Source organism: Hemicordylus capensis, chromosome 17 (assembly GCF_027244095.1).
Source record: "Hemicordylus capensis ecotype Gifberg chromosome 17, rHemCap1.1.pri, whole genome shotgun sequence".
Taxonomy (NCBI): domain Eukaryota; kingdom Metazoa; phylum Chordata; class Lepidosauria; order Squamata; family Cordylidae; genus Hemicordylus; species Hemicordylus capensis.
In genome coordinates this window covers 11,406,562-11,431,277 of record NC_069673.1, presented here as the reverse complement: position 1 = coordinate 11,431,277, position 24,716 = coordinate 11,406,562, and the positions used below count along the sequence as shown (strand labels likewise).

Below are 24,716 nucleotides of genomic sequence, written 5' to 3'. Positions count from 1 at the left end.
TTGGCCAACTGAACGGGAAGGGCGGAAATGCAACGGTGGCCAATGGTACTGAGGGTGATATGGGCCACGTCTTAGCCAAAGATACCTCACCACTTGATTTCTTTTCAGGCTTCTAGTCCTCAACATAAGTGCTTTTGTTCTGGGTTGTTTTTTAGCCTATGTTATTAGCTGCTTTGGGTTATTTCTTTTAATAAGTTAAAGTGGGATATATGCATATTAAATTATAAAAGAAGAAGAGGCTGATGGGGACGGAATGAAGGGCAGGTTGGAAAAAGAGCAAAACCTAGAAAATACAATAGCCGTTCAGATCTTGACAGCACACAGCAACACAAACCATTGCCACTCATTTCATATTTTGTGGGGAGAATCTCCCCATGTTATTTATTTATTTACCCAGTTCCCATATCATTTTTCCAAAGCTGTGTACAGTTAATAAAAACTGCCAGCTACAAATGCAATTATAACATTAATAAAACACAAACCATAATCATAAACTAAAAGAGGAGCAGCAGCAATCAGTCCACAAATGGAAACATCCTGACTCCAAGGGTCGTAAAATCCTCAGCAGACAAAAGTTTGGAGGTTATCATACCAGTTCAATGATTTTTAATGGAAGGATCCAGTTTGGTATCAAATGCAGAAAATCAGACAAAACTTTTCATATTGGTATAATTCAGGGGTTACATTGGAACATAGGAAGCTGCTATATACTGAGTCAGACCATTGGTCTATCCAGCTCAGTATTGTCTTCACAGACTGGCAGCAGCTTCTCCGAGGTTGCAGGCAGGAATCTCTCTCAGCCCTGTCTTGGAGATGCTGCCAGGGAGGGAACTGGGAACCTTCTGCTCTTCCCAGAGCGGCTCCATCCCCTGAGGGGAATATCTTGCAGTGCTCATACATGTAATCTCCCATTGAAATGCAAAGCAGGGTGGACCCTGCTTAGCAAAGGGGCCAATTCATGCTTGCTACCACAAGATCAGCTCTCCTCCCACAAATATGTAGGAACATAGCAAACTGCCCTATACTGAGCCAGGCCATTGGTCAATTTAGTCTAGTATTGTCTAGAATGCTGACAGTATTGTCAGTGACAATTCCAGACTCAGTATTGTCTAGAAGATTCTCAAACGGTAGAGGCTGATAGACTACAACTCCCATCATCCACAGCATTATGGCTGTGGGTGATGGGAGTTGTGGTCCAACAAAATCTGGGGGTCCACATTTAAGAACCCCCTGGTATAAATGATTCTGATTTTGCTGACCTTGGAGAGGAATGAGGAGTTTTGAAAGGACTATAGACCCATTCCCTGACCATCAGAAGATTCTTTCAGCCATTCCTCCAGTGTGTAAGATTCCGCCAGCCATGGCCTACCTACGCGATTCCTTCCAAGCAAACTAGAAGGGCTAAAACTTTAACAAGTAAAACAAAAACCCCAGATCTTGCACGAGTTTCATTTTGCACTTAAGGGAAAAGTGAGACAGACGTAGACAGACCGTGCAACAGTCTGGCAACATTGCACATGCATCAGTCACACAAGAGTAAGCCCACTATTTCAAATGGCTTACTCTTGCGTAACCGCATCGGGGCCATTTTTGCATTTGCAACAACTTGCATGCCATTTATGACCATGCCCTCCCTGGCTTCTCCAAAATAGGGCTGAGAGAGATTCCTGCCTGCAGCCTTGGAGAAGCTGCTGCCAGTCTGGGTAGACAATACTGATCTAGATAGACCAATGGTCTGACTCAGTATATGGCAGCTCCCTATGTTCCTATGTTTCATTTTATTGGGCAGGCGTACTGCCTCGCAGCATACATCCATGGTGGTATTTAAAGTGTTGATTTGTTTTTCCTCCCTGAAGGAGAAAGAAGTCTGCCCAAAGAGGCCTGCCGAAAGTCAAGCGTCTGTGTAGCGCACTTGTGTGCCTGTGTGAGAGGTAAACAGAGGGGAGGGAGCATCCCGGCTTTTAATGAGAACTGTAGCTAATGGGCTAATGGGTGCTCAACTCCATAAATGAGCACGAGACCCCCCCCCCCGACAGTGTCTTTCTCTAATTAACCTTATCTCTGTGTGTATAATCCCTCGCCCATCTGCTTACCATGATCATAGAGGTAAAAACGGGCATGGAGCCAACCCATCGAGGGATCATTCCACCCAGTCAGGAGACCGTCCGCAAACCAGAGCCAGGAGGGAATCTGTTTGGTACAAGCAGGCAAAAAGCAGCCCGCAATTCTGTGCGAAGACCGGACCAGGATCGGGCCGGGGATTCAGCAGCCGGACCAGTCAGAGATGCACTCGAAAGAGCCATCCCATCTCTGCATGAGTCACTGGGCTTCATTCATACCAGTCAGGAGGCACACCCAGAAAAGTGATGCATGCTTTGGTATAGTGGAGTTCTCCCCTATATGGATAATTTCTCATTATTACACAGTGCACACTCCTAGCGAAACCTTTCTGGGCCTGCCTCCAACTGTAGTTCTGGAGAGGAGGAAGACTACACATTCAGTTCCAGAATTTCCAGGATTCTTTCGTTTTTCATTTTGGGCCCATTTGAAGAAGAAGAAGAAGAAGAAGAAGAAGAAGAAGAAGAAGAAGAAGAAGAAGAAGAAGAAGAAGAAGAAGAAGAAGAAGAAGAAGAAGAACTGATTTGTTAGCTGCCCCATAACAAATTCTTCTCTGAGCGGCTGATCACACAGCATTAAAACATCAAATAAAAACCACTTAACACATTAAATCACAACTGAGCAAAAGGGGGGGGCAAATACAAAACCCAATACAAAGCCATTTCAAAACTTTTTTAAAAATCAGTTTTTAAAAATCAAATGTAAACATCAAAATATCTTATGGTGCTTACTCATGTAGTCTCCCACTCAAATGCAAACCAGGGTGGACCCTGCTTAGCAAAGGGGCCACTTCATGCTCACTACCACAAAACGAGCTCTCCCTAGGCATCTTGCCCCAACAGACAACTTTTTCTAGAACAGGGATTTTCTTCCAGGGGTACATGGACCCTGGTAAGAATTTTGAAGCCTCATCGGTGGTACGTGGAGCCTCTGGACTCACCCACACACTATGCCAATCAAGGCAACTAAATCTATCTATCTATCTATGAGAGGTGGGATCAGGCCAGGAGCCCCTCTGGCCGTGAGGCTCTGCAAGACGTGAAGAGCAAGGAAACCACAGCATAGTGTTAGGGGTTTGGTTTTTTTTGCCTGATTTCAGAGCAGGCTTTTAAAAATTTATTTCCCACCAATGCTGGAAATATTTACTTCTGGAACTGACAATTCCCAACAGTTTGAGGGGTGTGTGTGTGTGTGTGTGTGATCAATTTTTGCTGCAGCTTTGAAGGGAGTCCACTGTTCAAAAAGGTCGAAGAAAGCCCCTTGTTCTAGAAGCCTCCAGGGACCATACAAAAGCTCATTTCCTTACAGGCCCCAAACAGCCCCATCTGCTCCCAAGCTGTGGGGGTCCTGCAGATGGCGTGGGGCGCATGGTGCTCCGGAGAGGGGACCCGCCCGTTCTTTGGGGTCGGGTTACTCGCTCCAGCCATCCCATTTCCCCGCAAGCAAAGCTTAATTTGGCAGAGGGTGGAGGAGAAGCAAGGCAGGGTCCACATGTCTGATAGTGCACGGATGCTAAAAGAGGCTTCTATTTTGCACCAGACCACACGCACATTTTAGTGCATGTAAAGTTGTGCCTCTCACTGTGAGATTCCTGACCGCTTTAGTCAAAAGCCTTCTTTACTTGTGAAGTTGATCTTAAGATCCGGATAGTCCCAAAATGTGCGGGGCAGGGGTTCTCAGACTTGGGTCCACAGACGTTGTTGGACTACATGCACCATCATCCCCAGCAACAATGGCCAATGTGATTGTGGGTGATGGGATTTGTAGTCCAACATCTGGGGAGCCAGGTTTGAGAACCTCTGGTGCCGGTTATATATATATATATATATATCTGTGCAACTGCTTTATAGTCTTAATATTGTTTAAATGTTTTGTAAACCGCCTTGAGATTGTTTTAATGAAAAGAAGTATAAAAATTTACTGAGACAGACAGATAGATAGATAGATAGATAGATAGATAGATAGATAGATAGATAGACTGACTTTGTTCTGGGCTCCCTGCTGTTCTTAGAATACAGCCCCCATAATCCCTGACTATGGCTAGGGATCATTGATGAATTTCTGAAGCATGGGTGACTCATGAGGAGATCCAGAGGCCGGAGTCATCCCACCTGTCATTTCCTGGGACCTTCTCTTGATCCAGTTTGCATGTTTTGATTGAAACTTGAGCCCATTCTGTGGTCTCTCTCTGCCCCTAGTGGGGAATTTCTGCCTTGTCATTCCACAAGACCCTGACTCAGCAAATTAACAAAAGCAAGGATGCACATTAAAATATGGATCTCTGGCTCCCTCTAGTGGTAGAACATCTCTCATACAGATTTAAACCGTACACCAAGTAAAGGATCCTGTATAATAAACCCTGTAATGGTAAAGTTGTGCCGTCTGGCGACCACAGAGCCATGTGGTTGTCTTTGGTAGAATACAGGAGGGATTTACCATTACCATATCCCACACAGTATGAGATGATGCCTTTCAGCATGTTCCTGTATCACTGCTGCCTGATATAGGTGTTTCCCATAGTCTGGGAAACATATCAGTGGGGATTCGAACCCGCAACCTTTTGCTCTCTAGGCAAGTTATCCCCCCCCCCACGCCACCATGGGTCCACATTAGGTGGCTAATGTGCCCTCGAGTCGGTGTTGACTCCTGGTGACCACATAGCCCTGCGGTTGTCTTTGGTAGAATACAGGAGGGGTTGACCATTTATTTATTTACATTTTCTATCCCGCTCCTCCTCCAAAGAGCCCAGAGCTCTTTATATATGTAAGTTTCTCCTCACAACAACTTTGTGAAGTAGGTTAGGTTGAGAGAGAAATGACTGGCCCAGAGTCACCCAGTAAGTCTCATGGCTGAATGGGGATTTGAACTCGGGTCTCCCCGGTCCTAGTCCAGCACTCTAACTACTACACCACGCTGGCTGGTGTGTGGTACACCATCTCCTGCACAGTATGAGATGATGCCTTTCAGCATCTTCCTCTGTTGCTGCTGCCCATAGTCTGGGAAACATACTAGCGAGGATTCGAACCCACAACCTCTTGCTCGCTAGGCAAGTCATTTTCCTGTTGTGCCATTAGGCCGAGGTCAAGACAGTGACTTCCCTTAGCCAAGAAGTTGGTGGCTGTGGCAAGGTTGGAACTGGAGAGTTAGGTTTGGTTCAGACATCATACCAAGCCATGGTTAAGGAAGCTTAACTGAGGTTTGGCATAATGTCTCAATTGACAAACCATGGTTACATTCAATGTTTCCCCCAGTGACACCTGAGTGGCCACTGTGGGAAGCCGGATGCTCGACTTGTTGGTCTTTTCAGGATTCAGAATTCAGGAGCTTATCTTATGTTCATGCTGAACAATCACGAGTTGACCAGAATACATTTTAATGTGTCTTACTCCATTAGTTCCTTCCCTTTATTTACTCCCCCAGTTTTTTAAAAGCTACAATGGGTTCTCCAAGCAGTTTACAGCAGGAGCCTGTAAACCTAAGTATGTAGTACACCGCTCTGGGCTCCTTGGAGGAAGAGAGGGATAGAAAATATGAAAAACAAACAAACAAACAAACAAACAAACAAATAGATAAAATATGCACAAAAGTACAATATAATTAGGGCCTAAAGGCAGGAGTTATAGCTCAGTGCTAGGCAAACTCCTGCTTTGCTTGCAGAAGGTCCCCGGTTCAATCCCTGGCAGCATCTCCAGGTAGGGCTGTGGAAATAAACCTGTCTGAAAACCTGGGGTGGGGGGTGGGGATGCTGCCAGCCAGAGTAGATAAACCTACTACAAATATTTATACAAATATTTATACACCGCTCCTCAACCAAAGTTCCCAAAGCAGTTCAGATAGCTATAAATAAATAAATAAGATGGCACCCTGTCCCCAAAGGGCTCACAAACCTTAACTAGATGGAGCACAGGGACATGGGAAGTCAGACCTGATATGCATATGTAAAGTCAAACATGGGGGAAAGCCAAATTACTGGCAATGACCCCTACACACATCAAGGGAGAAGTGACGGGGCATACCGGAAAATTTAGATATTTTTTTTTTAAGCTGCCGCAAATAGAGGATTTTTAAAAATCCTGGACATAATTCGAGCCAAGCTAGAATGTGCAACAGTAATTTGGGGGAAAGCAGAATTGGGTGTGTACTGGTCCCTGATAGCAAGCAGGGACATTGGGGTAAATCCAGCTGATATGTGGACTCCCACCCTCCATTCCGGAAGGGATGTGAGCTAAAAGCCCTGTGTGTAATGCTCCCTGGTAGTTGCCTGTGTTTTCTCTCTGTTGGCTGGGCAGCAACTTCAGGGCAATGGGAGGTGGACTCTCACCTCTGCCTGAAAGCTGTTTAACTAATTTTTAACAGGGAAAGAAAACAGACTCTCTAGATTTGTGACCCATAACATCCAGGTTTTTAAAAATAAACCTACAGATTCAGTGAGGTTACAAGTCTTCCAAAGTGCTGAAATCAGGAAAGTTAGATACCTTTGTGAGAATTCCAGCTTTATTTTTTTTAAAGTTTCTAGCCCTCATGAAATTCTCCAGATTTCATTTGGCACAACAAATCCTAAATGTTTTTCTGCCATCCAAATACAGTTTGGCTTAATTTGTCTGTCCTTGCAAAGAAATATAGCAGATTTTAAAAGGTGGGATTTAATATATTGATATCCTGCTTTTCTACCCCCTTTAAGGGACTACAAAGAGACAAATGTGCAAAAGGAAGTGTAGCTTGTTTAGAAAGTTCAGTGCATTTCAAGCATGGTTATTGTGGGGGTTTTTTAAGCCACATTCCAGTAGGCTTAAGAAATCACTCAGCATTCCATGTGTGAGTGTGTGTGTGTGTGTCCCCGTGTGATTGCATGTATGTGTCCCTCTTTATCAACTTCGCAATGGCTGGACCAATATGAACCAAATTGGGTACAGATGTAGGGACACATAGGGACACCCTAATGGTGTAGTTTGTGATGATGTCATCCATGCCGATTCAAGATGATGAATGCATAAATGTTTGAGATGCAAGTGGGCTAACTTGGGAACCGCCTAACCAATTTGAACCAAATTTGCTACTTCAGGACAGCTCAAGGGCGTAGTTTGTAAAGCTGTCATCCACTCTGATTCAATATGGCGGACACATGAACATTTCATTCATTCAATTTCATTCATTCGATTTCATTCGACATTTGAGGTGCAAGTGGGAACCAATTTGGACAAAATTTGGTACACTGCCTATTTTTCTAGCATACCCACCCAATGAAAAGCTGTTGCTCAAAATGTGTTGGGCTTTCAAAAGAAACAGCATTTGGTTTGTTTCTCTATTTAAATCTTATTTTACTTTCTAAAAATGAATTTAATATAAATCCAAAGGAATTCCAGTTATCGATTACATAGTTGATGAGAGAAACCCTTTGGACTACTATTAATCCACCCAAACCAAAATTATAATAAAAACAATACCACATTCACATTTCAAATTAAGGAAAACAATGAATAGGGACTTATATCATGCATGACAGAAAAAATCGGATCCAGACTGGATCATATCTGAAATAATAATTTTCCATTTAGGTCCTTTTGGACCCTTCAGAAGGTTGAGGTCAGTAAAGTCGGGGTCGATAAAATCGACAAAAATTGCTATAGAAAATGTACATAATGCATGATGGAAAAAATCGGTTCTGGATCGGATCAGATCTGAAATAATACGTTTCCGTTCAGGTACTTTTGGACCCCTCAGAAGGTTGGGGTCAGTAAAGTTGGGGTCGACAAAATCAAGAAAACTTCCCATAAAAGTCAATAGGGAAATTCAAAAATACCCCCCCCCCCCCCGCCGCCAAAAACCCCCACAAACCTGCCTAGCCTGGGAGCTCTCAAAGCTGGCACACAAAAAGATAAGGCTGGCTGGACTCTGTGCATTCAATTAGCAGTGAATCCAAGCATCCTTTGATTTTAAATCATTTTTTAAAAAGTAACCAAGAAATTGTACTCACAGAGAATGTGGAAGAAATGTTACGTCACATCTGAGGATCACAGAGGAAATGATGTAACATCAGAGAGCCTCAGAGGAAGTGACCGAACATTTGAGAATCTTCTGCTTCCTTCTAGTTCAAAAGTTCAAAGGTTCAATGGTTCAAAGGTTCAATGGTCCAAAGGTTCAATGGTCCCAAGGTTCAATGGTTCCAAGGTTCAATAGTTCCACAGTTCAAAGGTTCAAAAGTTCAATAGTTCTAAAATTCAATAGTGCGAAAGTACGAATGATCAGTAGTTCGAAGGTTCGAAAGTTCTGTGTTGAAAAGGTTCGAAAGTTCGAAAGTTCGAAAGTTTGGAAGTTCAAAGTTTCAATACTTCGGAAGTCCGATAGTTCAATAGTTCAAAGATTCAGGAGTTCGATAGTTTGAATATTTTGAAGGTCTTTAATGGGGCTGCTTTGTCTTTATCGGGGCTGCTTTGTCTTTAATGGGGCTGCTTTGTCTTTAATGGGTTTAAAGAATGGTTCAAAGGCTCAAAGGCTCAAAGGTTCAAAGGCTCAAAGGCTCAACGATTCAAAGGTTCAAAGGTTTAGTAGTGCAAAAGTACGAATGATCAATAATTCGAAGGTTCAAAGGTTCAAAAGTTCTGTGTTGCAAAGGTTCAAAAGTACAATAGTTAGTAAGTTTGGAAGTTCAAAGGTTCAATACTTCGGAAGTCCGATAGTTCGAAGGTTCAATAGTTCGATAGTTTGAGTAGTTTGAAGGTCTTTAAGGGGGCTGCTTTGTCTTTAAGGGGGCTGCTTTGTCTTTAAGGGGGCTGCTTTGTCTTTATTGGGGCTGCTTTGTCTTTAATGTTGCTGCTTTGTCTTTAATGGGTTTAAAGAATGGTTCAAAGGTTCAAAGGTTCAAAGGTTTAGTAGTGCGAAAGTACAAATGATCAATAATTCGAAGGTTCAAAGGTTCGAAAGTTTTGTGTTGAAAAGGTTCAAAAGTTCAATAGTTAGTAAGTTTGGAAGTTCAAAGGTTCAATACTTCGGAAGTCCGATAGTTCGAAGGTTCACTAGTTCGATAGTTTGAGTAGTTTGAAGGTCTTTAATGAGGCTGCTTTGTCTTTAATGGGGCTGCTTTGTCTTTAATGGGGCTGCTTTGTCTTTAATGGGGCTGCTTAGTCTTTAATAGGCTTAAAGACAAACAGCGGTAATGCCATTGCTCTGTCTTTAATGCCGATGCTTTGTCTTTAATGGGTTTAAAGACGAAGCAGCTGTAATGTTGTTGCTTTGTCTTTAATGCCGCTGCTTTGTCTTTAATGGGTTTTTAAGGAATGGTTCAAAGGTTCAAAGGTTCAATGGTTCAATGGTTCGAAGGCTGCTTTGTCTTTAAGGGGGATGCTTTGTCTCTATTGGGGCTGCTTTGTCTTTATTGGGGCTGCTTTGTCTTTAATGCCGCTGCTTTGTCTTTAATGGGTTTAACGAATGGTTCAAAGGCTCAAAGGCTCAAAGGCTCAACAGTTCAAAGGTTCAAAGGTTTAGTAGTGCGAAAGTACGAATGATCAATAGTTCGAAGGTTCAATAGTTCGATAGTTTGAAGGTCTTTAAGGGGGCTGCTTTGTCTTTAAGGGGGCTGCTTTGTCTTTATTGGGGCTGCTTTGTCTTTAATGCCGCTGCTTGGTCTTTAATGGGGCTGCTTCGTCTTTAATGGGTTTAAAGAATGGTTCAAAGGTTCAAAGGTTCAAAGGCTCAAAGGCTCAAAGGCTCAATGGTTCAACGGTTCAACGGTTTAGTAGTGCGAAAGTACAAATGATCAATAATTCGAAGATTCAAAGGTTCGAAAGTTCTGTGTTGAAAAGGTTCAAAAGTTCAATAGTTAGTAAGTTTGGAAGTTCAAAGGTTCAATACTTCGGAAGTCCGATAGTTCGAAGGTTCAATAGTTCGATAGTTTGAGTAGTTTGAAAGTCTTTAAGGGGGCTGCTTTGTCTTCATTGGGGCTGCTTTGCCTTTAATGGGGCTGCTTTGTATTTAATGGGTTTAAAGACAAAGCAGCTGTAATGCCGTTTCTTTGTCTTTAATGCCGCTGCTTTGTCTTTTATGCCACTGCTTTGTCTTTAATGGGTTTAAGGAACGGTTCAACGGTTCAACGGTTCAGTAGTGCGAAAGTACGAATGATCAATAATTCGAAGGTTCAAAGGTTCGAAAGTTCTGTGTTGAAAAGGTTCAAAAGTACAATAGTTAGTAAGTTTGGAAGTTCAAAGTTTCAATACTTCGGAAGTCCAATAGTCCGATAGTTCGAAAGTTCAATAGTTCGATAGTTTGAGTAGTTTGAAGGTGTTTAATGGGGCTGCTTTGTCTTTAATGGGGCTGCTTTGTCTTTAATGGGGCTGCTTATTCTTTGTCAATAGTTGGAAGTTTCAAAGGATCCAAGGTTCAAATGTTCGACTGTTCAAAGGTGCAGTAGTACAAAAGTTCACAAGTTCGAAGGTTCAATACTTCGAAGGTTCAAAAGTCCAAAGGTTCAAAGTTTGATAGTTCAAAGGTTAGAAAATTCTAAGGTTCTAAGGTACGAAAGATCTATAGTTTGAAAGTTTAGTAGTTCAAAAGTTCGATAGTTCAAAGGCAGGCAGAGCGGTGCCTGGAGGTGGCCATTTCTCCCCTCACCCATGACATGAGAGTCAGCATGGTGTAGTGGTTAGAGTGCTGGACTAGGACCAGGGAGACCCGAGTTCAAATCCCCATTCAGCCATGAGATTTGCTGGGTGACTCTGGGCCAATCACTTCTCTCTCAGCCTAACCTACTTCACAGGGTTGTTGTGAGGAGAAACCTAAATATGTAGTGCACCGCTCTGGGGTCCTTGGAGGAATAAATGAATAAATAAATGGCCAGGAGGAGCAGGAGCAGATACCTGCTGCCATTTGGATCTTTGAAATGCTCCAGTTTTTCCCTGGGATGAGGAAATGAGGTTGTAAAGGTCTGACCTGAACTAGGCCATGCAGGTTTGGATTAGGACAAACCCCTCCAATTTGGGGAAAATCAGACCATCTGAATTTGCACAGGCCTATTCCTAAATTTATTGTTCCAAAAAGATACAAAAGGTTATCATTTCTTAACCAAGTGAGAGTCATATATCTGATTTTCTCCTGCTCTTGTATAGTGAGGTCATTCACACAATCAAAAACTGTGCTCTACCCAGGTTTGGGAGTTGTGTGTGCTCCACAGAATTTTCAGTTCTGTGGAAGCAAGGGAGGAGGACAACCTGGGTAGAGGTGATCGTGTGGAAGCAAGGTGGGAGGGAAACCTTTTCCTTCTACCTTGCTTCCACACAACTGAAAATTGGGAGCACACACAGCTCCCAAAACCAGCTAGAACACATTTTTGAATGTGTGAATGACCTCAGTAAGTTAGTTTCCTCATGAGGGCTATACCCCATATCCTACAAACCCAATCAGACAAAAGAGGGTTTATACTGCATTTACCAGAATCCAAAACTAGGTCTCGGTCCCCACAAAGTCCTTTCATGCTAGAAATCAGGGGACATCTTAAATGCAGAGTGCTCTTTCTTTTAGGTAAATAAGGATATCACCTGTATTTAACCTTTTAAGGACTGGCCTTACATTCAGAGTCTCCTTGTATTTGGGTAAATACAGTAATCAAGCAATATTGGCAATTGATATTGTTCTGTGTCAACCAAATAACAGGCTGTCAGTTACCTGAAGGATCCCTTAAGAATTCTACTGCATTACTTAAAAGATGATATCGATATGATCACCGGCTTTTTGCCTGCCGTAGCAGCAAACTGTTCCATAGCAGCAAATTGTTTCATTGCTTTAGCTTTGATACTGCTCTCCTGCATATACAGGGGCTGATGGCTCTGAATACCAGGTGCTAGGGAACCCCAATGGGAAGGCAAGGTTGCCCCATTCCCAAATTGTGGGTTTCCCTGGTGCACCTAGCTGGGCCACTGCATGAAGCAGGATGGGGCCCTTGGCCTGATCCAGCAAGGCTTTTCTGATGTTCTCCTTGGTCTGCCGTTCAAGGGACTATAAAGACAGTCCACCACATTTCATAAAGCAATCAGCAAATAAAAAACAACTAAGAGGTGGAAAAGAGATAAAAGCCATCACAATGAGAGTTTCTTGAAATGCTAGGGCCCTAAAAATAGAAACATAGGAAACTGACTTTTACTGAGTCAGACCCTTGGTCCATCTGGCTCAGTATTGTCTACCCAGGCTGGCAGCAGCTTTTCCAAGGTTGCAGGCAAGAGTCTCTCTCAGCCTAGCTTGGAGATGGCGGGGCGGGGGGAACTTGGGACCTTCTGCATGCAAGCATGCAAATGCTCTTCCCAGAGTGGCCCTGTCCCCTCAGGATTCTAGAATCGATTCTAATCGAATCACCTGTTTTTGCCCTACCTTGCCTGTGGCTCCATGCGAGACATATTGAGCCCCTTCTTTCTTGGCAATTTCTATCTGCTTGCGGGCAATGCAAGGCCTGGCCAAGGAGGTGCCCAGAAGGTATCGGTCCTCATAGATCGCATTGGCTTGGACGGCTGGCCAGATAAATTCTTCCACAAACTCACTGCTTATATCTTCAATATACACCTGAGGAGAAAGAGGCAAGGTTCATTACAGTTTTGTTTATTTTCAGAAGCTGGATGGAGGAAAGGTCTAAATTCTGGACACTGGGGAAGTTACGTGCTTTGTAGGGCACAGAATCATACAGTTTCGGAGTTGGAAGGATCCTTGGAGGCCTTCTACTCCAACCCTCTGCTCAGTGCAAGGATCTGCTACAGCATTCATAATAGGTGGCTGCCCAGCCTCTGCCTGAAAACTTCTTGAGAAAGAGAGCCCATGACTGTGTGAGGCAGGCTGTTCCATTTTAAAGCCAAGACGTTCTTCCTAATGTGGGCTAAGTTGTCATTTCCACCCATTGGAATGGTTTGGGTAGAACCACCCAATTGGACCACCCATTGCCCTCAGGAGCAAAAGAGAACAAGTCCACTCCTTGATATCCTTCAGATAGCTGAAGGCGGCTATCATATCTCCCCTCAGTCTTCTCTTCTCCAGGCTAAACAAGTCCAGCCGTGCCTCACAGGACTTGGTTTCTGCGCTCTTCACTCTCTTTGTTGGGTCCTTCTTAAAATGGGGGGGATGCAAACTGGACATCTCTCATCATGGATTGGCAGCAAATGGCCAGCAGATGGCGCTGTGAAATTGCACAGCGGTCAAGGATGTCATCTGGATGTCAAGCAGAAAAGCGGTAAGAACTTCCTTTTTTAAATGGAGCATTTCTCAATCTAGAAACTCTCTTATTGGCTGAAGAATAGGGTAAAAATCCTTTTTAAAAGTATTTGAGAAACTCCCTTTCAGCTGAGAAGCCTCCCAAAGATGGCTGTTGCCTTCTCCTTTCCCAACCGCACCCCCCCCACACACACACACAGACACACACAGACACAAAATACTAGCAGAGCTCTTCAGGAACAGAGTGTCATTTGTTTGGGAGATTATTCTGGGAAGAGACCACTTTTTACAGCAAATTTTTCACATTCTCTCAACCACTGTTACAACAACCCTGTGGATTAGCACCAAATGGCCTAAAAACACCATTCACCAAAGAGTTACCTTTTTGGCTCCCAGGGACAGAGCTTTCTCTCTTGCTTTTTCAAAGTTCTCGTCCTGTCCAATGTTGGCCTAGAAGTTTAATTTTAAAAGTATCAGCGTCTATGTTTGGGGTAAGAAAAACCAGAGATACAGACAGACAGATAGAAGGAGACAGAAGACTGTCTGCTTTACTGAGAGAGATGTCAGCAAGATGATAACTAGGGATATTTATGACTTCTCTCCATCCCTGCCTCCAAGCAACTCAAAATGGTATACCTGGTTTTTCTCCCACCGCCACCCATTTTATACTCACAACAACCCTGTGAGGTAGGTTAGGCTGAGAGAGCAACTGGCCCCTGAGAGAGCAATTGGCCCCTGAGAGAGCAACTGGCCCCTGAGAGAGCAACTGGCCCCTGAGAGTTGCTCTCTCTAATTCAATTACACAATGAATTTCATGGTTGAGTTGAGATTCAACCCAGGTTTCCCTGGTGCTGTTGAGCCCATTGAATTTCTGGCTGGAGATTTACAAACTGATTGTTTCCAAAGAAAGTTAGTCATGACTAAGCTCCATTCAGATTAATGGGTCTTAAGTCAGCAATTACTAGTGTGGCTCATTGATTTTGGTGGTGCTTTGTCAAGATTCACTTTCATTGGATACAATCTGAGAGAGAGAGAGAGAGAGAGAGAGAGAGAGAGAGAGAGAGAGAGAGAGAGAGCGAGCGCAATTCCTAATATCTATTTTCCCATCACTTCATGACCATGCCAGAAAGAGCAGCATCTGTTGAATTTCTGCCTGCTATGCAATTAATAAAGGTAATGGGAATAGAAGAGATAACACATACACACACTTCAGCAGTGCAAGTGATATAGGTCTTTTAAAATTATTATTCACAAGCTGGAAGGGAAAAAATAGATATCTGGAAATTATAATTGAATCAAACTGGTAATTACATATGCTTACTTGAACTTATTTCCATGCAAATAGGGGGTTTAGGTTGCTAGCAATGTTAAGGCGAAATGTATGTTCTTTCACTCAGAAATCTAACACATGGTGCAAAGTTCGCCCACCCCGAAAATTCACTTTGTTCTTCTCTGCCCACATCCCACCACCTAGATCAATAGATAGATAGATAGATATTTGGTGTAAACACAAAGAGGTCACTGGTTAACTGGAGGCTTGGCCTGCCCTTTGCATGGACTGAAAGGGAGGAGAGCCGGTCCTGCAGTAGTGAGAATGAAGTGTCCCCTTTGCTAAGCAGAGCTCACCTTGGTTAGCATTTGGATGGGTGACTACCTGTGAGCATTGTCTCTTAGACTCTTAGACTTAGACTCTACTGCACATCTTTGGCCCTACTACAGATGTTGGACTACAACTCCCATCATACCTGATTATTGGCCACATTGGTCAGGGATGATGGGAGTTGTGGTTCAAAAACAGCTGGCGGGCCAAAGTGTGCAACCCTGCCTTAGGGGACGGGAGCCATAGCTTAGTTGTAGAGTATCTACGTGGCATGCAGAAGGTCCTAGGTTAACTCCCTGGCAGCGTCTCCAGGTAAGGTTGGGAAAGACGCTTGCCTGAAACCTTGGAGAGCTGCTGCCAGTCAGTGTAGACAATAGGGATATACACGAATCAATTTTTGGGATTCGATTTGTGCCCAAATTGAATCACCCCCAATTTGTTTTGGACCTAAATCTGGCCAGCTAGCACAGGGGCAATTTGTTTTGTCCACAAATCGCCCCAAACAGGTAGATTGGGGTACAAATTGTTTTGTGCCCGAATCGATTCACACATCCCGAATCGATCTGTAGACAATCCTGAGCTAGAGGGAACCAAAAGTCAGACTCGGCATACGGCAGCTTTCTCTGTCCCCTACCTAGCCCACCTTGCCACCTTACCAGGTAAGCGATGACCTCATAGCCTTGCTCCTTCAGCCACACCAGGATACACGAGGTGTCCAGCCCTCCGCTGTAGGCAAGGACCACCACACCTTTGCACTGAGACATTGGATCTAGCGGGAAGCAGGAAGAAGAAAACCTTCTGTCGGTCACTTTAGATACCAGGGGAAGCTAAAAGCACCCTGCAAAGATTGTAGCCCTTCAGGCCAACAGGAGAGGGCGCTAACTGTAAGGCCCAGCTGGTCAAAGGTTGGGTTCTAGACCACTCTCTGCCACAGACTCATCATGAGGCCTTTGGCAAGTTGTCATAATACTGAGCCAAAACCTTTCCTTTCCTTTCCTTTCCTTTCCTTTCCTCATCGGATTCAACTTCGGCCTTGCAAAGATGATCTTATATTACCTTTGGACTGGTCTTGTGGCTGGAGCTGGTCTTGTGGTAGCAAGCATAAACTGCCCCCTTTGCTAGGCAGGGCCTGCTCTGGTCTGCATTTGAATGGGAAACTACGTGTAAGCTGTAAGATCTTCCCCTGAGGGGATGGAGCTGCTCTGGGAAGAGCAGAAGGTTCCAAGTTCCCTGCCTGGCAGCATCTCCAGATAGGACCAAGATCGATTCCGGCCTGCAACCTTGGAGAAGCCGCTGCCAGTCTGGGTAGACAACACTGAGCGAGATGGACCAATGGTCTGACTCAGTATATGGCAGCTTCCGATGTCCCTAACTCAGTGTTTTACAGATAAAGTTAGCAATCTAGCATTCCTTGCTCATAAAACGTAAGAGTTAGAGAAGAGGTTAATATCTACATGAAAGGGGTGAATTATATATCTGAGTTAAAGTAGCAATAAGGAGGAGGAGGAGAAAACACAGTTCTGTGTGTGTGACAGCTAGTTTCCTATTAAAAGAAGATTGGAGTCAGAGTTGTAGCAAGGTGGGAGTGGGCCCAGAGACAAGATTTTAAAATGCCTCCCCCCTCACTGAAGCTCAGCTCATGAAATAAAGAAATCTTAAATGAGGCCGATAGTGGTAAAAAGGTCTTAAGACTCACATCCATTTCAGAGGATGAATACAACGGAAGGAAGCCCGGGCGGGTATGCAGCTGGGGGAGTCAGTCATGTGACTTGCCTCGGGGGGGGGCAAGGCAGTGGGCCCTCAGATAACTGTCTCTCCTTGCCCTATGATAGTTACGCCCCAATTGGAGTGCTGATGTATTTCTTGATGTTTATGATTTACATCAGTGCTCTTCATTGTAAGGCCCAGGGACTGTGGTGACCCTCTTGATTAATTGTTCATTAGGGAACAGAACCCTCACGGATAATGGAACCCCTGCGGAGGTCCACCTGTACCCCACAATTTATGATTATTTTGCAGTGCCCATTTTCAGGGGCACTATAACTCATGGCTAGTGGCAGAGATGAGCCATCCCTCTCATATCCTGGCACTTCCAGGTGGGGCTGGGAAACACTCCTGCCTGAACCCTCGGGGAAGCTGCTGCTGGCCAGAGTAGACAAAACTAAGCTGGACGGACCAAGGGTCAGACTCAGTAGACGGCAGCTTCCAATGAGTTTTGCAGAAGGATCACGGCCACTGCGAGAGACAGATGTTCAAATAGGTTTACTCTGGTGTCACCCAGTGAGGCGATGCTCACATTATAGGCCCGCCTGCAACTAGAGGTTACCATCAGCTTCTCAGCAAAACCATTTCTCCCCTTGGCAACCTGTGCTGGTGGCCTCTTTGGCACCATCCTGCCATCAGCACAATGGATGGAGTGATGAACAAAGACCTCCCACAGTCCCTCTTGTGAAAGTACAACGAGGGAACTTTCAGTCCTGGTCATTTTTCCGGATCGGAATGTGGGCACCATTTCAGACTGACCAATAAACAATCCTTCCTGTGTGAACGAACCACTTGTGTGAGGTCCAGGGCTCCCGTATAAGCCAGCTATGCTGCCAGAGGCTTTTCCACAATTGCTTCTGCTGGAGTAGAAGACAGTGAGGAGGAAAGAGAAGACAGACTCTCCTCCGCTGCTAATCTGGCCGTCAGAAATTTCATTCTCCTAAGGTTCCTGTAAACATACACTCTTACGTCCTTCAGTTAGGTGCCTTTCCTTTCATTTCCAGACGGGGAGAAGCCTTACCCATGTGTCCCTTCCTGGACTTAAAGAAGTGCCCCCCAAAAACAGGTGAGGCAGGTGGCGACTAGGGAAAGGGCCTTTTCGGTGGTGGCACCCTGTTTCTGGAATAGCCTCATCTATCTATCTATCTATCTATCTATCTATCTATCTATCTATCTATCTATCTATCTTTTTATTTAAAATATTTATACCCTGCCCTTCCAGTGCAATACTGCTTGGGGCGGCTTACAACAATAAGATAGACGCAGATACAAGTAATAAAATTAATTTTTTAAAAAGTCAGATTAAAAACAATTATTAGGTTCAAATTAAAACTGAACATTATAAAAAGCTAAAGAAGCTAAAGAACCTACCAGAAACAACAAAATAATGATATAAAAAAGCCTCCTTTAAAATGTGTGTTTTAAGATGTTTTTAAAAAACACTGAGGAAGGGAGCCTGGTGAAGCTCTTCAGGGAGGGAAGTGGCCCCTTGGCGTTTCAAAGCCGAGGGGTCACAACCGAAAAGGCCCTGTCTCTAGTCTCCGCCAACCAGATCTCTGTTAGTGGCGGGGCCATGAGCAGGGCCTGAGATGATGAACAGAGGGCCCTGGCAGATTTGTGTGGGCAAATGCAGTCCGACAGATACCCCGGCCCCAAGCCATGTAGGGCTTTAAAGGTCAATACCAGCACCATGAATCTAGCCCAGAAGTGGACCGGTAGCCAATGAAGCTGACACAGGATGGGTGTAATACTGGTGAAGCGACTCGCACCCACGAGCATCCTTGAGGCAGCATTCTGAACCAGCTGAAGCTTCCGAACAGTCTTCAAGGGCAGCCCCATGTAGAGCGCATTGCAGTAGTCCAATATGGATGTTCGCAACGCATGAGTGACTGAGGTCAGGTCCGACTTCTCCAAGTAGAGTCGCAGCTGGCGTACCAGCCGTAGTTGGTAAAAGGCACTTCTGCACACCGCTGCCACCTGTGCCTCCAAGGACAGTGTTATGTCCAGAAGCACCCCCAGGCTGCGGACTTTGTCTTTCAGGGGGAGCGTGACCCCTTCAAAGACCAGATTTACGTCATTACTTGGATGTTCAGTTCTACCAACCCAGAGCACTTCCGTCTGATCTGGATTGAGTTTCAGCTTGTTTGCCCCCATCCAGTCCAGAATGGCCTCCAAGCCCAAGTTCAGAGCATCCACTGCCTCCCTGGTGTCTGCTGACTTAAGGGATAGGTGGAGCTGGGTGTCATCAGCATATTGATGGCAGCGCAGCCCACACCTACCGATGACCTCTCCCAGGGGCTTCATGTAAATGTTGAACAGCATGGGGGACAGGATAGATCCCTCCAGAATAGCCTTCCCAGTGGGGCTCACCTGACACCATCACTATGATGGTTCAATGCCAGGTGAAGACCTTTATGCTACCTGAGCTACTGGGAGGAAGAATGGAATATAAATGCAATAAGGAAAATAATAATAAATATAGCTGAATCATCATCATCATCATCATCATCATCATCATCATCATCATCCCCCAGTGAGGCACTATCTTGGTGTGGTTGTGGGGCTTGCATGCTCTAAGGAAGGTGAGAGCGAGCTATGCCAGAGGTCCAACCATACTGGACAGGTCTCACCAGAGGAGCCAGACAAAGAGTGCCTCTCCCATCAACAATACGGTGAGACGTAACTTTAACAAATCTATACCGGATTGGTCATCGCCCGGGTCAACAAGGACCGCGCCAGGTGCTATAGTCACTGGACATCTGGTGGCAAGTGGGCAACAGGACTCAGGATCTTCAGTTGAGCAACCAGGGCTGGAGACAGCAAGGTTACTGGAAGAAACGTCGCTTAGCTGAAAAAATTATATGAACACTGGAACATCTGCAAAAAATACAAGCTACCTGTAGCCAAAAATTGGTGGGACCATAAAATTGAACAAGTTGAAGAAAATGAAGATGTAAAAATATTATGGGACTTCCGACTACAAACAGACAAACATCTGCCACACAATACACCAGATATAACTGTAGTCGAGAAGAAAGAAAAACAAGTTAAAATAATCGACATAGCAATACCAGGGGATAGAAGAATAGAAGAAAAAGAAATGGAAAGAATCACCAAATACAAAGATCTACAAATTGAAATAGAAAGGCTGTGGCAGAAAAAGACCAAAATAATCCCAGTGGTAATTGGCGCCCTGGGTGCAGTTCCAAAACACCTTAAAGAGCACCTCAACACCATCGGGGCCACAGAAATCACCATCAGCCAATTACAAAAAGCAGCTTTACTGGGAACAGTCTATCTGCGACGATATCTATAACAATTGACAATAAAATTCTGGCATCCTAGGTCCTTGGGAAGGACTCGATGTCTGGATAAAAAAACCCAGTCAATAACACCTGTCTGACTGTGTAAACAAGAAATAATAATAATAATACATCAGGAGAGTTAGAAAAATCCTCAAGTCCAAACTCAATGGCGGGAACACCATACAAGCCATAAACACCTGGGCTATACCTGTTATCAGATATACTGCAGGAATAATAGACTGGACCCAGGCAGAGCTAGAGATGCTGGATCGTAAGACCAGGAAAATAATGACCATCAATCATGCTCTGCACTCCTGCAGTGATGTCGATAGGCTATACCTCCCTCACAGCTCGGGTGGAAGAGGAATGCTGCAAGTCCATCAAACAGTAGAGGAGGCGAAAAGAGGCCTTGAAGAATATATAAAGGACAGTAAAGAAGATGCACTTCAAATGGTCAATAACGAGAAACTATTCAACACCAATGAAACCAAGCAGGCCTACAAGAAAGAACAAGTCAAGAACCGAGCACAAAAATGGAAAAAGAAGCCACGGCATGGTCAATATTTGCACAATATAAGTGGAAAATCAGACATCACCAAGACCTGGCAGTGGCTTAAGAATGGCAACTTGAAGAAAGAAACAGAGGGTTTAATACTGGCTGCGCAAGAACAGGCATTAAGAACAAATGCAATAAGAGCAAAAGTCGAAAAGTCAACCACAAACAGCAAGTGCCACCTTTGTAAAGAAGCAGATGAAACAGTGGACCACCTGATCAGCTATTGTAAGAAGATCGCACAGACTGACTACAAACAAAGGCATGACAAGGTAGCAGGGATGATACACTGGAACATCTGCAAAAAATACAAGCAACCTGTAGCCAAAAATCGGTGGGACCATAAAATTGAAAAAGTTGAAGAAAATGAAGATGTAAAAATATTATGGGACTTCCGACTACAAACAGACAAACATCTGCCACACAATATACCAGATATAAGTGTAGTCGAATGTATGTAATTAGTTGCAGAATATAGCACTGCCAATTAGTCTTTCTCTCCCTTTTGTGTTGCACCCCTGAAGTACTGAATGGTGGTGGAAGAATGGAAGAAGTAATCCTGCTCCCCAAAGGGCCTGCACAACCTATACCCCCCAAACACTCAGCCTGCTTTGCTCAATGCACCACAGCCCCCCATGAAGAGTTAATCTCCTAAGCTGCACTCCCTCTCTTGAATATGGATTGCCTGCCTTGGGGTTCATTTCCAAAAAGAAATGGTCCCCGGGGTGGATTTCCACATTCACAGCAGCATCTCGGAAGTGTTCGGGTTTTGGCCCCATAACAGACTTCGGAACTCTCTCCCACTGTATCCTCAAACCAGCTTGGCTTACTCATCCACTGGTCATCTGCACAGGCTGGTTGTTTGACCCAAGTTAAAGGCAGGGCACCACACTTCTTGGCTGGGGGAGGCGGGCACAGTGATGCACCAAAATCAAACGCGGCTTGGGGTGCCAAAAATCCTAGTAGGGGTGGGGATATCCAACATCAAAGGCAGTTTTTTTTCCAGATAGTATTTTTTCAGATACTCCCCAGGTTCCTGAAAAATGCTTCCCACCCACTGCCGGACCTGCCCCCCCCCCAGCTCTGCCTTCCGTCCTCAAATATTCTTCTCCATTCAAATCAATGGCTGCCAATGTTAAAAACTTACTCACCCCAACCGAGGGAAAGCAACTGCTAGAAAAGAATGCCACTCACAGCAAAAACGCTGTGCCGCTTGACGAAACATCTGAGCATATAAAGGGCAGGCACTTGGCTGGTTGGGAGAAGCCCAGCAGAGAGGTGTGGCCGCTCACATGGGTGGGATCTGTCCACTACAAGCCTTTCTCGCCCCTCTTCCATTCAGTTTCTGCCGAGGCAGTTTGCACAGTGTTGAATGCATTCCATGAAAGCGCCGCAGGGTTGCCAACTGTTCTCACTGGCCTGACTCCTCTGCCTTTCTTGCAAACGGTTCAGCAAGACTATTTGGGAATGCAGAAACAAATATTTGGGCGTGCAAGAAGATTCAGGAATTCAGCAAGAAGATCTGGGCACTTTCAGCTGGCTTTTAATGTATGCATGTCAGGCTGCTCTTAAGAACACAGGAGCAGGGGGGGTAGAAAGAGTTGGCAACCCTCGTCAACCCCCATTTGGGTTGACGGAGGCCTCTTTCTGCAAGGTGGCTCGTGACGACAGGTACAAGGCCAGGGACAGATAAAGTCATGTTGCAATGGAGGGTCACCTGACTTTTCGCACGAGATGTTGACACAAAAGGATCCCCTGACTAAGATCTCCTCTGCTGGCCCGGCTGCCCCCAAATTCCATGGGTCTGTGCTGAAGTCAGCAGCAAGTAAAGTACCCAAGAGTCATCCAAATCGCTCTGCTAGATCAGACCAAAGGTCTGATGTTCCCACAGCAGCTAGTTAGCCGGCCAGCTTGTAATAGCAAGGATGAATGGTCCCCTTTCCTAAGCAGGGTTTGCTCTGGCTTGCATTTGGATGAGTGACTACATGTGAGCACTGTGAAATATTTGCCTTATTAAGATATCCTCAGTCCCCTGCTAACTGAGCAAAGAGGCACCTTTTAAAAGTGGTGATTCTTTTATTTAGCCGGGGGAGAGCAACTGGCCCTATCCACCCCCAGCACAGCATCCCTCCAGTGGCTGTTGCTGGTGTCTATCTTCTGTTTCTTTTTCAGATAGTGAGCCCTTTGGGAGACAGGGAGCCACACACACACACACACACACACATATGGCGTATCCATTGCTAACCCCATGTGTGGCAGCTCTCACGAGAGTTTGGGAAAGACTCCTTCCAGAAAGCTGCTGCCAGTCAGTTTAGACAATCCTGAGCAAGATGGATCCAGGTTCTGACTCAGCTCCCTATGGAGACGGGGTCATAGCTTAGTGGTAGTGCACATGCCTTTCATGCAGAAGGTCCCAGGTTCAATCCTTGGCAGCATTTCCACGTAGGGCTGGGAAAGATTCCTCCCGGAAACCTTAGAGAGCTGCTGCCAGTCAGTGTCGTTCAGAGGTTGCAGAACTACAACTCCCATCATCCCCAGCTACATTTTATTGTGCTGGGGATGATGAGAGTTGTAGTTCAGCAATGTTTGGAGGACCACCGGATGAGAAACCCTGGTCTAGTGGCAGGAGGTTCCAAGCTGGCAGGCTTGGGTGAGATTTGTCTCCAACGTGAGCAGGGGCGTATCTAGGGTAGGGCAGGCAGGGCATGTGCCCTGGGAGCCACTTGAAGGGGGTGCAATTTCATAAAATTAATTTTTTTATGGGGAAAAAAGCCTGCCAAAAACAAAATGGCCACTGCACATGCTCAAATGGCCTCTGTGAGGCCCTAGGCCATACCAGGCCTCACAGAGGCCATTTGAGCATGCATGGTGGCCATTTTGTTTTCAGCCGCCATTAAAAAAAAATAAAAATAAAAAATGGTGACCACACATGCTCAAATGGTCCCTGTGAGGCCCTAGAGGCCAGCAGGGGGAAGGGGGAACCTTTGAAGACCCCCGCCATGGCCTTTAGGAAGCCCCCCAAAGGGGCTACAGGTAATTTTTTTAAAAAAAAAATTAATATAATGTAAGTCACTGTACACATATTCAGATATGTGACTTGTATGTGACCTTCAGAATTGTATTTTTCAGCTGATATTATGGTAAAGTTATCTGGAAGATGGGTGTCAGATGTTTGGACAGGGGGCGCAATTTCAGTGCTTGCCCTAGGTGCTATTTTCCCTAGATACGCCTCTGAACGTGAGCAAAGGGTACTGCGGGCTCATGGCATAATGGGTAACATTTGATGGTTTTGAAATAGGGAAGTTGAGCAGATGGGAATCCTGCAGGTACATTCGGCAACCACTGAAGGCTTTAGACAAAGACAACACACACACACACACATTTTTTCAACAAAAAGCTCCCAAAGCAGTTTACAAAGATATAAATAAATGCTACAAAGAGATAGATAGATAGATAGATAGATAGATAGATAGATAGATAGATAGATAGATAGATAGATAGATAGATATGGCTACCTGTCCCCAAAGGGCTCACAATCTAAAAAGAAACATAAGGTAGACCCGAGCAACAGCCACTGGAGGGATGCTGTGCTGGGGATGGATATGGTCAGTTGCTCTCCCCCTGTTAAATCTAAGGGAATCACCACTCTAAAAAGGTGCCTCTTTGTTCAGTTAGCTTCAATCCCTGGGCCATTCCTCCACCCCCTCCAGAGCAAACAGAGTGTCATCTTCCCAAGTCTCCAAGGCTGCTTCTGGCAGGCCAGCTGTAAAACTCAGACTTTTGTCTCCTCCACTGGCAGTGTTCAAAGTCTAAGCCGGTTCTACACACACACACACACACACACACACACACACACACACACACACACACGTCTCAAGCCACCTCTCTGCAAATAGGTGTGACCTGGCATTCCCAGTTCTAGATCAACTGACCAGGGGAAAAACCCAGTTTGGTCTGCTGCTATGCCTTCCACAGCAATTTGATATGCAGGGAAATGTATCTTTGCATGAGTAGATGTTAACAGGTAATCACTAGTATTATTACTATTAAAGGTACATAGGAAGCTGCCTTATACTGAGTCAGACCCTTGGTCCACCTAGCTCAGTATTGTCTACACAGACTGGCAGCGGCTTCTCCAAGGTTGCAGGCAGGAATCTCTCTCAGCCCAGCAAGAGTGTCCTAAAATCACCTGCAA

General features: G+C 44.9%; 1 protein-coding gene across 2 annotated transcripts in view; it reads right to left on the bottom strand.

Moving 5' to 3' along the window:
* The window catches only part of ASS1 (argininosuccinate synthase 1), a 97,381-nt gene extending 75,569 nt beyond the window's left edge, over nt 1-21,812 (bottom strand). The window contains exons 1-4 of one of the 2 annotated variants that reach the window (XM_053282284.1): nt 21,673-21,812; nt 15,556-15,668; nt 13,681-13,749; nt 12,472-12,660 (exon numbers count right to left, since the gene is read on the bottom strand). In XM_053282284.1, the coding sequence (XP_053138259.1) occupies nt 12,472-12,660; nt 13,681-13,749; nt 15,556-15,663 (366 nt within the window). In that variant the 5' untranslated portion in view covers nt 15,664-15,668; nt 21,673-21,812. The remainder of the gene's footprint in view (nt 1-12,471; nt 12,661-13,680; nt 13,750-15,555; nt 15,669-21,672) is intronic. The other variant, XM_053282283.1, reaches the window with a different exon arrangement.
* Nucleotides 21,813-24,716: the final 2,904 nt, after the last annotated feature.